We start from the raw sequence: 14,175 nt of genomic DNA, 5'->3' as shown, positions 1-14,175 counted from the left end.
CATCACATAAAACAGTTACATTTTAAACAGTCTTTTAAATATAAACAAATTTGATAATTTAAAAATTATTATTATAGGTGATGCAACAATTTTTTTAGTAAAGCCTCAAAGTTACCATTCGATTGTAAGGGGTTACGTGTGTTAGTATAGTTTGATAGAGGGTACAAACTTTATATACAGAGCGTTTCCAAAATGTGGAGAACTAAGTCGAAAGAAAGAGATAACAATTTTTCGTTTGAGGCTTTGTTTTCTAAAAAAGCAAGATTGACAATCCGTCAAGTTTGCATGCTTAAAGCGTACAAGAAGTAGAATGGGTCGGTCATTAAGACACATGTCAGTTGATTTCCATTCGATAGTATCCATATTAACCAAATTTAACCAAATTTTTAGATTCGTCTTTCTCGAAAAAGAAATGTTAAATGAACAAATATTATAAATTTTGCAATTTAGATTTACATGCACTGTGATTTCGGGGACATCTTATTTTTCAGGGAGATATATATGGCCCACAAAAGTGTTCGCATACCTTTTAAAATGCAATAACTTTCTTGAAATTGGACTAAATAACTTGAATTTCTTTTTAGATGATAGAGGGACTAGTATACTGGACAATGCTATTATTTGGAATGACAGAAAAAAATAAAAAAATTTCGTTTTTTAACTTTTTCATCTGACCTTGTAACGAGAATTAAAAAAATGCTTCTCGTACATCTCGGTAATTTATATGCGTGCTGAAAATTTGATCGAAATCGGTTAACCGAGAGTCGAGCTACAGGCGTTGAAAGATTTTAAAAACTGCAGACTTCTTACAGTTTGTAATTAAAATCGTGACAAAACTGCGATTTTTGCCATCTTTAATTTGTTGTAACTCATGACAACGTCAACCGATTTCGATCATATTTTCAGCATGCATAAAAATTACCGAGATCTACGAGAAGCATTTTTTTAATTCTCGTTACAAGATCAGATAAAAAAGTTAAAAAACGAAATTTTTTTATTTTTTTTTTGTCATTCAAAATAATAGAAAAATAAAAAAAATCGTTTTGGTCATTGTTTAGTATACTAGTCCGTCTATTATCTAAAAAAATTCAAGTCACTTAGTCCAGTTTTGAAAAAGTTATGTTTTAGAAGGTTTTGTGGGCCACTGTATATGTATACATACAGTACACAAATGGAATATCGCTCGATCGATTCAAAGCATTAGGAAATTTAATAAACTCACCAATAAATAATGAGCATAATAGTAATACGAGCTAGCCTCGGCTTCTTAAAGAGATGCAGAACGGTGTATTGGTTATGCGATTTATCCTTCTCAATCATCGACCTGCAGCTCTTCTCGAACTCCTCGAAGATTTCTGGCTTCACTTCTTTGCCATTCACCTTTGCGAACTTTTTCAGCATCTCGATCGCTCTGTCGATTTTGCCGCTGGTAATGTACCAACTGTAACATAGAAATTATATGTATACATGAATAAATGAATATTTTTTGATAATAATAATGACAGTGACTTCAGTAAACCAGCTCAATTCAATCTGTCACTACATCGATTTACAATACAGTCAGGTGAAATCATTTTTATAAAATTATAGGAGATTAAATTGTTGTAATTTATCACATCATTTTAATAAGTTAATACTAAAGTGCGGATTTTATGCATTTATGAGACAAATGATAAAATAAAACGACAAAATACGAAGAACATCAACAGAATAAAAGGACACAGGCAAGCTATTTCTAAATAATTAAAACTATTAAGAGAAGAGATTTTTGGTCAACTCTCGTTTCTTGAAATTGATGTCGTTACTTGTCGTTACTATGTAATAATATCACAGACTAGAACAGGTGTGGAATCGTAGTAAACAAAATACCAAATTGTAAAATTCTATCCATCGTAATAACTCTTTAATAAACCTGCAATAAACATTTGCCCCTAAGGAGAAAGTTATTTCAAATTAAGACGATTCAGGAATTTACAACATTTTGGGACATCCTGTATATTTTTGACACATTATTATCAATCAATTGTGATCATAAAAAATCCCGAATATCGATGATAAAGGTATTCACTGTAGTATGTACAATGAAATAAGTAAAAGGTCGGGGGGTTTCTGTTAATTTATGCTACACTTACCTCCTTAACTTATATTGTCAGAAAAAACTAACTCATTGCAATGCCTTGTTCTTCCACTGCATTTGAAATAATCTAATTCGTCTTATGAGGAGATGAAATGAATTTATTTCGCCGAACTTACCGTGCACTTTCTGGGACAATCCATGGTCCTATGAAAGCAACGACCATGGGACAGGCGGTGGCCATGCTCAAAATTCGCCAATCGGAGATCCAATAAGCGATCCATGGCAAAAGACTCGCAGCTGCTGCGAAATAAAGCCCGAAGGACATGTTCGCGACAAGGGTTCGGTATTTCGGGCCGACGTACTCGATCACTGAAAGAACACGTACAAGATGCAGTAGTTACTTTTATTAACGTAGTTATAGTGCGATTATAAATAAGAATATATTTAATCGTATCTTTGGTGAAAATATTCATAGATGTTTGTTTCTCTCTGTATAGAATTTTTATTACAAATTCGATTTGTAATATAAGTAGTTCGGAATCTTCCGTGAATTTACAGGGATAGCTTCAAAGATATAATATTTAAACAATGCAAACTTTACTAGACGGGATTATCCTTATTTTGTTCAATAACATTTTCTTAACCTTCAGATAACAGTTAAGCAATTAAACTTGTTTACTTGTAAAAAGTTGTTGAGATACGTGCGGAATACCCAATAATTGTCCAAATTTTGTTATCAATATATTATAAATATAAAGTTTCTTGTAACTGAACTTATAATTTTAGTCATCTTATGAATAGCAACTTTCTGGAAACGACAATAATTCATTGTTTCTGTGTGAATATTGGAAAATTTTATTTTATGACTTTATTTTTACATATTTTTACGTGATTCTGCAAAAGTAAAAGTAATAGTTCTATTGCAAGTTTGATAATAAACAAGTTAAAAGTAAACTTATAATTTTGATCTGCACTGTCTTATCGCGAATGGAGCTTCAATTTACAAATCGGCCGAGTGTTAAATGAAGCGTTAAATAAAAACGACTTACCAATAATGAAAAGTACGTTAAAGCAGTTATCAAACGACGTGCCGACTACTAATCTTGCTAAACAGAAGCTCCAAAAGCTGTTGCAGAACGCCGTGCCCACGGACGCGATAAATCCAACCGTATTACAGGCGACCAACGCTGGAATTCTTCCATGGTGGTCGGCTATGTAACCAAATATCAAACCGCCAATAATACTGCCCACGAAAAAGGCTGATTGGGCTGCGGAGCCGAGGAAAGCATTTTCGCAGACCCATTCGAGCTGAAAAAAAAGATAGAAATTGTGCTATGTGACGCTTCGGAAGATTTAATGTACATATTCATACTTCGTCTTCCTTTAACTATCCTTCCTTTCATTTTCCGTAACTAAATAGAAACATGTTCCACACAAGGCTAGCCTTGCTATTTTAACGTTAAGAAATAATATCCTTTAAATTGTACTTTCGTTTCAAATTATAGAAGATCCTAATGCAGATAATTATTAGACCGCAGATCTTTATGCAAAATAAAAATTTTCTGCATCAATTTTATTTCTGTATAATTTTATTTCTTCATCTAATAATTTGAATTAGTTGAAATTAGTACACCAACATCTTTTTCATCAAAATTCAACACTAGGTAACATTTTCTTGAAATCGCCGCTCTACTATTACTACTGCAATGAACAAGGCACCTATACAGAGTATCCCAAAAATATTGTAAACCCTTGAAAGGGATGATTCCTAAGATGACTTCGAGTAACTTTTCTCTCAGCGAATATATTGATTATTGCTCTGTTGACGTGATCTTAATGAAAAATACTGACTAATCGGTAACCAAACACCGAGTTCGTATAATGGCAACGCTACGCTAACAAAGGTACTAACTCTATGTTTGATTCCTATTTTGATTCCTATAATAATACAATTTGAAAGGTCTGTATTTTTAGCTATAAACATTGCCTCGAAGTTTCGCTGATTTGGAATGTCTTGATCTCGATCGATGTACTATCAAAAAACGATATGTAGTACAATTATTAGTACACGCACATGCGGACTATTATTTCTAATAATTATGTAATTAAAGAAGGTATATTGCAATAGTTTTTCTCACATTTTCTTGCAAATGAGTATTTACAGCTTTAATGAATTTATGCATTGACAAATAATAGTTCACGTTGTTATAAGTTTGTTATTTGTGTAATGTCACCTTAAATAATGATTGAGATGGTTCTTGTGTTCGTACAATTGTACTCCACGAGACATTGTTTTATTTGTTGTTTACATTGCTATACTTATTTATTGTGTTTTATTATGCACTTAAAGAAGTGAACATAAAGTATTGTAAAGTTTCAATCATTTCTATGTACAATCTATTCTAAGAAATAGTTAATTCATTATTTTATTGCTACCTTTATGTAAATTCCCGTTTTTGCAGATCACTTATTTGATCATTTCAATGTTTCGTCTTATTTTATCTACAATTAGTCGCAAATGACATATATTCATGAATATCTGAAAGGTAACTATTAGAAAGATATTGGAAAAATATGAGGTCTCGATATTTCTTTGCATTTTGATCGTAAATGTTTTCGAATTGAAAGTAATTTTGAGAAATAGCAATACTGCGAGAAAGATGCGCATTCAGTTCAATGAAGAATATTGTATCGATATCCACTCACCTCAACGGCGATAGACTTGTACGGTATCATCGTGTGATTGAAAGTCCATCCATTCTGACACGGTTTAATGGGCCAAGATGGATCTGAATTCCTGACACCCTGATTCAACAAATCCTGATAGTTCACATCGTACATTTTGCATCGGGAAAACGTTGTAGCACCTTCCGCTTTCAATTCTTCTACTGATGCTGGAGGTATGGACAACGCGATCCTAAGAGAAAATCGAGATTTTATTGCTTCGTGTATCCACCTATTTTTTAAACGAAAGTTACAGCTAACATTGTACTAATCGAATAGGTAGCAGAACGAAGTTTACTTAAAATAATAATTTCTACACAAACGTTTCCAATAATATTACGGAATATTTGATAACTAATATATTTCAATTGATATTACCATCTTCGTAATATGCTATATGTATAAGTTTTAATGTATATATGTATGTATGTATCTTAGGATGGCTTTTATTTTCGACTTTCGAATTTGTTTTCACAATTAATAAAAATATCATTATTATGTATTCACGCAACTAATAAAACTTATTCGCTAGTTAGAAAAACATTGTCTAATATTGAGACTGCGATCGGATTTATAATTACATTATGAACGATTAGTATGACACTCGATAAACAAGATACTCGGCGTTGCATGCTACTTGCATTCAATCATGAAAAAGACCATGATCGATACCACCTAAATGGTTTGTACTGACTGTGACGTAGGAATTATGACTAACAGCTTCTTCGTATAACGAAACAGCATTTGTTTCGCATTTGTTTAGAAGTTAAAAATGTCCCACCGAACTTATTTCATTCGAAATCGAGGAAGTTTAATCGCTATAGTATACGCGAATTGTCAGAAAAATGGCGGGAGGTTAATAATAGCGTTATGAATTTTTACATAAAATGAAAACATTCTGTATCAATTCCATGAAGCACGAATTAAATGTGCAATCTCACTTTTATCATTTGCAGGTGAATGAATATCACCTGGTCAATTTTATCAAGTTGCGAAATATTATATGATAAAAATGTTGATTTGTATGTTTAAAAGCGTTTCCTTTAGATCATGTTCTTCGATCACGAATCTTCGAGGATGGCGTTCCTTATTCAAATAAAATGCTTGGATTTTATAACATTCCTTTGGTGTTATTTCAACAATAAACGTATCGGCGATTCCGCTTACTGGCGCGGCGACTCGCTTTAATGTGCCTTCGATATGGACGCTGGAGGATACGATGCTGAGAATAGTAAAGAATTTCCTGGTCGGTCGGTTCGCAGAAGTTTAGAATCTGCCTGGGAGGAGAATGGCGACCAAACAGGTTTCCAACATGCCATCGCCTCGCGCGTCGTGTCGTGTCTACCGAAGAAATTGCTGTTCCCGCGCTTTTCTGCACCGTGGATCAGTGGACAGCACGAGTCGCGGTTTTCCTGCTGTTGCGTTTGAATGACGTCACAAGTTTCGTGAGCTAACTGTCGCCAATCGTGATTTATCAGTAACCAGAGAACGCGATAGTGTGGCTCATTAAGATTTTATGGCTTCGAGTCGATTAACTTCTTAATTATCAGTTTCAATTATCTCGTAAGAAGAATACGGAAATGCTGCCGTTTGTACGTCGACATATATGTATACTGCTGATACTGATTCTACATGCCGTTAGCTTAATCTAGAAGACTTTTATAGTCTTGTCACACGAATGAGCTGTGCACACGATGAAACAAGAATTTTAAATAAGGATCTGAATGGCGATCCATTTCTGAGACTATTCTTATGTTATTGTATATTGTAAAAAATAAAACGATAAGTAACATAAATAAAATCAAAACAAAAGATACGTTTTATTCGATAAATTGTTCTTGCATGCAATTTCAGGTACAGTTACAGTGAAGCATTGAAATAGGCGCCCAATACGTATTTAGTTCTTGGGTATGATATTTTGGCAATAATAATTTAAATATGTCAGTTGTATGATACGGATATGTTTTTTCTTTTAGTTTTATTCACATTTCATGTATGTAGTATGTTATTTACGTATGCACTTGTGCAGAAAATATTACTAAAACTCCTTAATACAGAACTACTGGATTGGCTCAAAATGACTTAGTTCTGATATCTTCATTTACAGTTGCAGAAATTATGAAATCTCTTTAGTCTAATCTTAAATCTGATTTTGTCATTGTTATAAAACAATATATATTAGTCGCATTTAAGGATTGTAGAGTTCTAGCGACAAAGGTATTTTTAAAATATATGTTTAAGGAAAACAAAATAAGAAATATGCTTTTTGTTTCTCGAATCTTCGACATTTTTAAATCATTTTCTTCAACTGCGTTCATTCACTCTTAAAAATTATAAAAATAGACATCCATAACTAGAAGAAGATACTACTACGGCGAAAATATAAACGTCATCACTTAGTAAATTCAATATAAAATTAGCAACTTTAAACCCAAGTCTGAATTTTGGATTTTGTTCATCATCGCGTGATTTTTTAATGATTGTCCGTTAAGCAGGACAAAAGAAACAGTTTAATCTGTTAATCCAGCTTTATCCTGTATCTAATCTTGTGATGGGTGCACCACTTTGATATTTGCCAGAAAGGGTTCTAGTTGAATGATCTATTCAATAGTATGAATGAGAAAATCAATTCAGTTCGGGAACACTTTTGATTAGCTTATCCATCTATATTTATAACCTAGCTGTAAATAAACGTTTCCTTCCAACTATAGGAAAGATATGCGTGCGTATTTAGCATACATATGATAAACGTCAACGTCAACAGGAGACAATGTTCATCGATACATTGCAATTGTTTTTCTACTATAAATCAATCGTTTTTATGAATGGCCAGAGAGGATACAATTTTTGCTTAACAAAATTTAAGTGCTACTATAAGTTTGAGTTTTTATTGTCGTTCGTATTGAAATATGAAACGTTCTAAAGTGATTGATTTGTAGGAGAAAATAGATGCGCATCTCAATATATGAATACTTCGCCTCCATCGGTTTACGTATCATAAATTAAGCTTGTTGAATTGAGTTTGTATAAATATCTTTACCATAAATCGGAAATAAACATCGAAGACGATGAATTGTAAATATGAAATCATTGTTATATTTGTTGTTGGATAATACTGCACGATAAATAACTCGTAAATTAAAAAAATAATCATAGATAAGGATCACTGAATGAAATTTAGTACTAATCAAATTCTCTGTTCACGCAGCTGAGATCGAATAAATTCACTATACGCTTATGTGAAAGATATAAGAAAAATTGTGACTTTTAATAAATTTCTCGATCGACACAAACATTATCGCTGGTTAAAAGAAAAATTCATCAGCAATTACGGACACATTGAGAGATTAATATTAATTTGTGTGAACAGCGGTCGTCTTTTTCTCACCTTGACATAACCTTGACATAACCTTCACATAACCTTCACATAACCTTGACATAACCTTGACATAACCTTGACATCACCTTGACATAAAGAAAAAGACTGACGAAAAATTGCGCGGCTTGTTCAACTTATTCCGTGTAGGATATCTTTCGGTAAGATTTGTTCGATATTAACAATAATAGCCTTCACCATTTTATGAACGTGTAATTATAATTTCTTTGTTACCTGTAATCTATTGTCACATTTTTCATAACCTTTTAATGTAGTTTAAAGTTCGCTTCCGAAAATTTCAAAGATTCAGTGAACACCTTTAATGTAATTATAAATTATAGATTATGCACTAGCTCCACTTTCGTAACTAGCTCAAATTAGATTATCGCGTATAATACAGGTTTATTTAACACGGTTTCCTACAACTTGGGGTAATCCACTTTCGAATATCTATATATATAGTGCAGAGATAACGTGGAGACAATCCGGAGACCATATACACACAGTGGAAAAAGAATAAACAAATGGGTATCAAAGTAACCAAATGTGACAAAGCATTCCTGATTTATCTGTTGTAGCGCAAACTTGAGTGGAATTTGCGTCACTTTATTTTCTTGTGACGAATCTCTAGATTTATGCAGGTTTTCCCAGCAGGATGTAGCTTTGTGGGTTTACTAAAATTACTCGAATTATCTGAATTCCTTAAATTACACGAATTACTAAAATTACTCCTGAAGTTGCCAAACTACTGAACCTGCACTCCTTCAATTCTGAGTATTATTTATTGTATAATATGAATTCGCTGTTCGTGTTGATTGAATATGTTAGGTGTCTAGATATTAACCCCTTGTGGTCTTGTATTGAGCTAGACTCGACATTGACTTTTGCACTTTACGCTTCTGCTGCTTTACGGTATATTCATGACCGGTATCAAAATTAATTAGTAATTGTAAGAACGATTGTAGTATTTCCACACCTATTTTAAAGAGATTGTTAAGTGTCGTATGGAGATAATGTTATGACAAATTATGAAATACTAAGAAGAAAAATACTAGAGTTCAACACCTTGTCACATTAATTTCTTCACCGTTACAATAATTCGAACATTTTGGATTGTAATCATTCCTTAGAGGAAAAAGACAATTTATATATATATATATTGATGAGAATGGAACAGAATTTTATTCCGACTTAAAATCATTAAAATCATTCATACATGACAGATAATTTCTAGAAATCTCTATCACGAATCAGACTCATCAAAGTATGACAAAGGATTAATGGTTCCTTTTTCCGTTATGGTTTGAAATTGAGGATTGTTCGCTCACTTTTCATGATCTGTGAGATTCCAGTCGTCGAGTGCCGGCACAGTACACCAATGTTCCGCCGGCTGCAATGTGATGAAGAACTGCGTGAAGTAGAGGAACGCGTACACGAAGGTGAAGGGCAGTAGCAGGATGAAAAGGAACAATTGGTAGCGGCTTGCCTCGCCGACGTATGGGAGGATGTCGTCGAAGGCTGTGATCTTCGGACGTTCGCCCTCCTCAACTTTCATGGGCTCCACCATGACTGTCATTATCTCGATCTCTGGAAATTAACGATGCACGATTACTTCATTGCAATTATACAAGACGCGAAGCGCGATGTCAGATTCGGTTCATGGCAAGCCTCGGTGGCAAAGAAGAAATAGAATAGAATTACAATGAATACTATTGTTGGCATGCGAATTTCGACATATTATCTAATTGCATGTTTATCTGCATACAGTGTCGGCGATGGAGAGGAAAAGCAATTAATTACATGCTAACTTCTCTGAAACAATTAAAGTTTCCTTTGAAGATGACTAAAGAAACACAGCTGTGCAGTCAAATTCTTGGAAAAAACAGTGCGAATTACGTGTGAAAATTGGTAATATATATGCCGAGAAGACGCTTTAAAATTGAGAAGAAAAGAGTATGATTTTAATAACAAAAATAATATCACAAGAATTCGTAGACAAGGTAATGTTCCAAAAAACCGTCTCGATAATTTTGATGATTAGTCGGAGCATTTATTATATATTTAAATTTTAGGTAGTAGACGTTAATAATTGTAAAAAGTAATTTTGCGTAGCGCTTCATTTTGTGTGATATTATTTTCATCGAATCCCTTCATTAATTCCTTTGATTTTTGTATTTGACTGATTTTGTGTAATTTCTGTGAGTCGATATTAATTCTATTAACTCTCCCACGGCGGACTCAGGGTACATGCAGACCCAAATCTGGATTTCGTAGTATACGTAAACGTAAACATTGTAGGGGTCCGCATGGACCCTGAGTCCGCCAGACGAGGGTTATGCAGTATTTCAAATAAGTAATAGTTAATAATTTTTATATATGACGCATCTCTTAAAGCTTCAAAGACATAACAAGGGAACGTCGGTTTTCAATCCATTCATTTCACAGCAATGTGCAGTGAGTAGTACCGTTATATCGCATACCCAATAAAAAAGGAAGAAAAAATTAAAACGTTAACTTTGTCATTGAAAGAGAAGATAATTGATTAAGTGAATAGAATGTATCTCGAGCAGTTTGTTAGCGATCAATGTCAAAGTAAACTCGAATTCGAAAGGTAACTGACAAAGATATGTATCTGAGCCTTGTTATTAAGTACACATTGTATAAGTACGTATATCTTTCTTGAAAAAACATCCGATTCGTAAGATTTATTTGATCTTACAACACTTACTTGTCAGATCGAATCAGTAATTTATTTTCCATTAACTCCAATCAGGTTTCTATTCTAAGTCAGTCGGATCTAGATGTATCCAATGATAAGAAACGAGCCCAATAAATTATGCACAGATTATAACATTTAATCCTGTCAATTAGCAATTCCTTTTTTTTTAAACATTGTACTACTTATGGTACAAGGAACATGTACGTTCAAAACAAAATATATGGTTCACAGTTTTGCAATAATTCATCGAAGAAAAGGATGTAAACAGTATAATACCTTTTAAAACGCAATAACTTTTTTAAAACTGAACTACAATTGGACGGAAAGTGATTTGAATTTTGTTTAGATGATAGAGGGACTAATCTACTAGATGATGACTAAAAAGCCTTTCTTAAATTTTGTTATTACTTGGGATGACAAAAAAGTAAGAAATTTCGCTTTTTAACTTTTTTATATATATAACAAAAATTTAAAAAATGCCTTTCGTAGATCTCGGTAACTTATATGCGTGTTGAAAATTTGATCGAAATCGGTTTACCTAACCTATCTACAGGTGTTGAAAGATTTTAAAGACTGCAGATTTCTTCCAGTTTCTGGTCAAAATCGTGATAAAACTGCGACTTTTGCCATCTTTAATTTGTTGTAACTCATAGCAATGTCAACTGATTTCGATAAAATGTTCAGCATGCATATAAGTTATGGAGATCTACGAGAGGGATTTTTTAAATTTCCATTATAGGCTCAGATAAAAAAGTTAAAAATAAGAGTTCTTTTTATTTTTTTTTTGTCATTCCAAGTGACAGCAAAATTTAAAACAGCATTTTGGTCATCGTCTAGTAGACTAGTCCCACTATCATCTAAGAAAAATTCAAGCCCCTTAGTCCAGTTTTAAAAAAGTTATTGCGTTTTAAAAAGTATACACTCAATTTTGTAAGTAACTGTATATATGTAAAGGTCGATCTAATGACTGTCTGAAAAGGAGCCAAGAAAGCAATTGGTGTATCGATAATCCAGTTTCTAATTCAACGCTAATTATGCGCTTTTTCCTATCACATTTGTCCTTAAGAAACTTCCTTTTTACTACCAAAGAGAAATCTCTTTTGCACGCTCGTTTTTATCCACAAACACAAAACGGAAACATTTGTACTATCCAGCTGCTAATTGCATGACCACGATTCAGTCGAGTTACTACTTCAAACGGCACCATTCTAGCAGCAATCGATGAAATTAGAATAGGCTGCACAGCCCTAACCCACTCCTATATTCTAAAAACATTAAAATCGTCAATGTACAAATAATGCAACTCAATCAAACACCATCTAAGACACTACAGTGAAGTGTGAAAACTCCGACACCGAAAGAAGTAAGTCTCATTTCCCATACTATACAATACATATATATATATATATATATATATATATATATATATATATATACTATATATAATATTATACTATATATAAATACTATATATATTATTTTTTATTATATATTTTATTATAATACTACTATTACTATATATAATATTATACTATACAATATTACAAACTTTATCCAATCTTTCTAACTGAACAAAACTATAAAAACTGTAACTGCTTTTAATAACCAATCAATGAACTAGAAATGTTCGGGCAATAGAACAGCGTTGCTAACGTCTTTGTTATTGAAACAACCTAATAAAACTTAGTAAACAAAAAAATTGAGAGAAACGGGTATAAGAAACCAACGAAATAAGTTCATCAATGATGAGTATATAGTATCGACTGTCACTTCGTTAAATTTCTTTTGTCGTTCAGTCAGTTGACGATTAATTCGTCGAAACGAAAATATCCTAAGGTTCTTCTCACCTGACGGAACTTGTGACTGTTTACAAACATGGGAGTCAGGATCGGCGTTTCAAATGATGGATAGAAACAGAAGCAACAATGGGCGTAAAAGAAAACGACGCGACCGTGACATAATACAGTACCAGTATCCATTTTCTACGGACCCAGTGAATATTTGCATAAAGTACACGTTCCGCGCGTCCCATGACGACGCACGTGCGACAAGCGAAAGGTAACGGAGACGGATTTCCCTAGTTTGTCGTTCGGACACATTCATCTGACAATGTAATTTTTCTCTGTAATTAGTAACGTAGTATGGGTAATTATCATTGACCGAAGCTGAGCGAAATATTGTATTATTTTAAATTACTATTTAAAATATTGCTATATTTAATATAATTGCTATATACTTATAGCAAATAGTCGACACTATTTTAGACTCCACGCGTGCTTCTGACGGTCGAATGTGCATATGATTTTAGAGAGATCGAGTTTTTAAAGTAATATTTAAAATATTTACAATTGTTTTTATCATGGCAAATGAAAGAGGTGAGCGACTTTGTTCCTGCATACAAAAAGCAGTAGCATCGAATTCGAGCACTGAATGTGCGACATGCTAAGCTACGAAACGTAAGTTTTCTTTCTACATAAAGCACTAGAACGTAAATCTTCATATTTTTGGAATCCCACTGCTGACTTTCTATTGTTATGTCAATGCTATTAATAGATATATCAATTCAATATTGCTGTAAGGCAGGGGTGTCAAACTCGCGGCCCGAGATGAACATTTTTGCGGCCCAGTCAATATATCCGACGCAAAGTCAAAATAAAATAGAAATGTGAACTAGAAATTTTGGAAGTAGTCTCGACCAATAAAATTTCTCCCGAAATAGGAAAGACAGTATCAGAGAAGAGATGTCAAGTATCAGGACGTAAACAATAATTTAACTTGATATATGTTTATTACAATGTACCAGTCAAAATAAAAATATTTGTTTCCATGAACATTGATTTTTTTTGCGGCCCACCTAAAGTTAAGCATTGTTTATTTGGCCCAAGTTAGCTTTGGAGTTTGACACCCCTGCTGTAAGGAATTGATATGAAAATGTCATTTTTGTAATTTCGTATTCATAATAGTTTTATCAAATGGTTTAACCCAGACAGAGTTTTATATATTCTCCTGAATTCATTGGAATTCAGATGAAACCAGAATGTTTTCGTAATTACCATTCATAAGTCATCGATCGATCGATTGGAAACGTTAAGAAATTGACATTCTTTATCAGGGGTCAAAAACAGTTACGATACCGGGTCTCGGCTCTTGAAACAGTTATGTTTCGATTTCTGTTATCTTTCAGTTCCAAGATCGATATAATCCAAAACCGATACACCTTACAACAATTATGAGATCTTTCAGGTTCTTCATAATTGTTTCAGACAGAACTGAACCCCT

General features: G+C 33.1%; 1 protein-coding gene across 5 annotated transcripts in view; it reads right to left on the bottom strand.

Moving 5' to 3' along the window:
- LOC117226248 (organic cation transporter protein) overlaps positions 1–14,175 on the bottom strand; it is a 190,695-nt gene that overhangs the window by 6,202 nt on the left and 170,318 nt on the right. For all 5 annotated transcript variants that reach the window (XM_076523350.1, XM_076523352.1, XM_033480418.2 and 2 more), the window contains exons 2-6: positions 9,506–9,764; positions 4,784–4,994; positions 3,127–3,385; positions 2,254–2,446; positions 1,223–1,441 (exon numbers count right to left, since the gene is read on the bottom strand). In XM_076523350.1, the coding sequence (XP_076379465.1) occupies positions 1,223–1,441; positions 2,254–2,446; positions 3,127–3,385; positions 4,784–4,994; positions 9,506–9,753 (1,130 nt within the window). In that variant the 5' untranslated portion in view covers positions 9,754–9,764. The remainder of the gene's footprint in view (positions 1–1,222; positions 1,442–2,253; positions 2,447–3,126; positions 3,386–4,783; positions 4,995–9,505; positions 9,765–14,175) is intronic.

Source organism: Megalopta genalis, chromosome 6, assembly GCF_051020955.1.
Source record: "Megalopta genalis isolate 19385.01 chromosome 6, iyMegGena1_principal, whole genome shotgun sequence".
In the NCBI taxonomy this organism is placed as follows: domain Eukaryota; kingdom Metazoa; phylum Arthropoda; class Insecta; order Hymenoptera; family Halictidae; genus Megalopta; species Megalopta genalis.
This window is presented reverse-complemented; position numbering and strand designations above follow the sequence as displayed.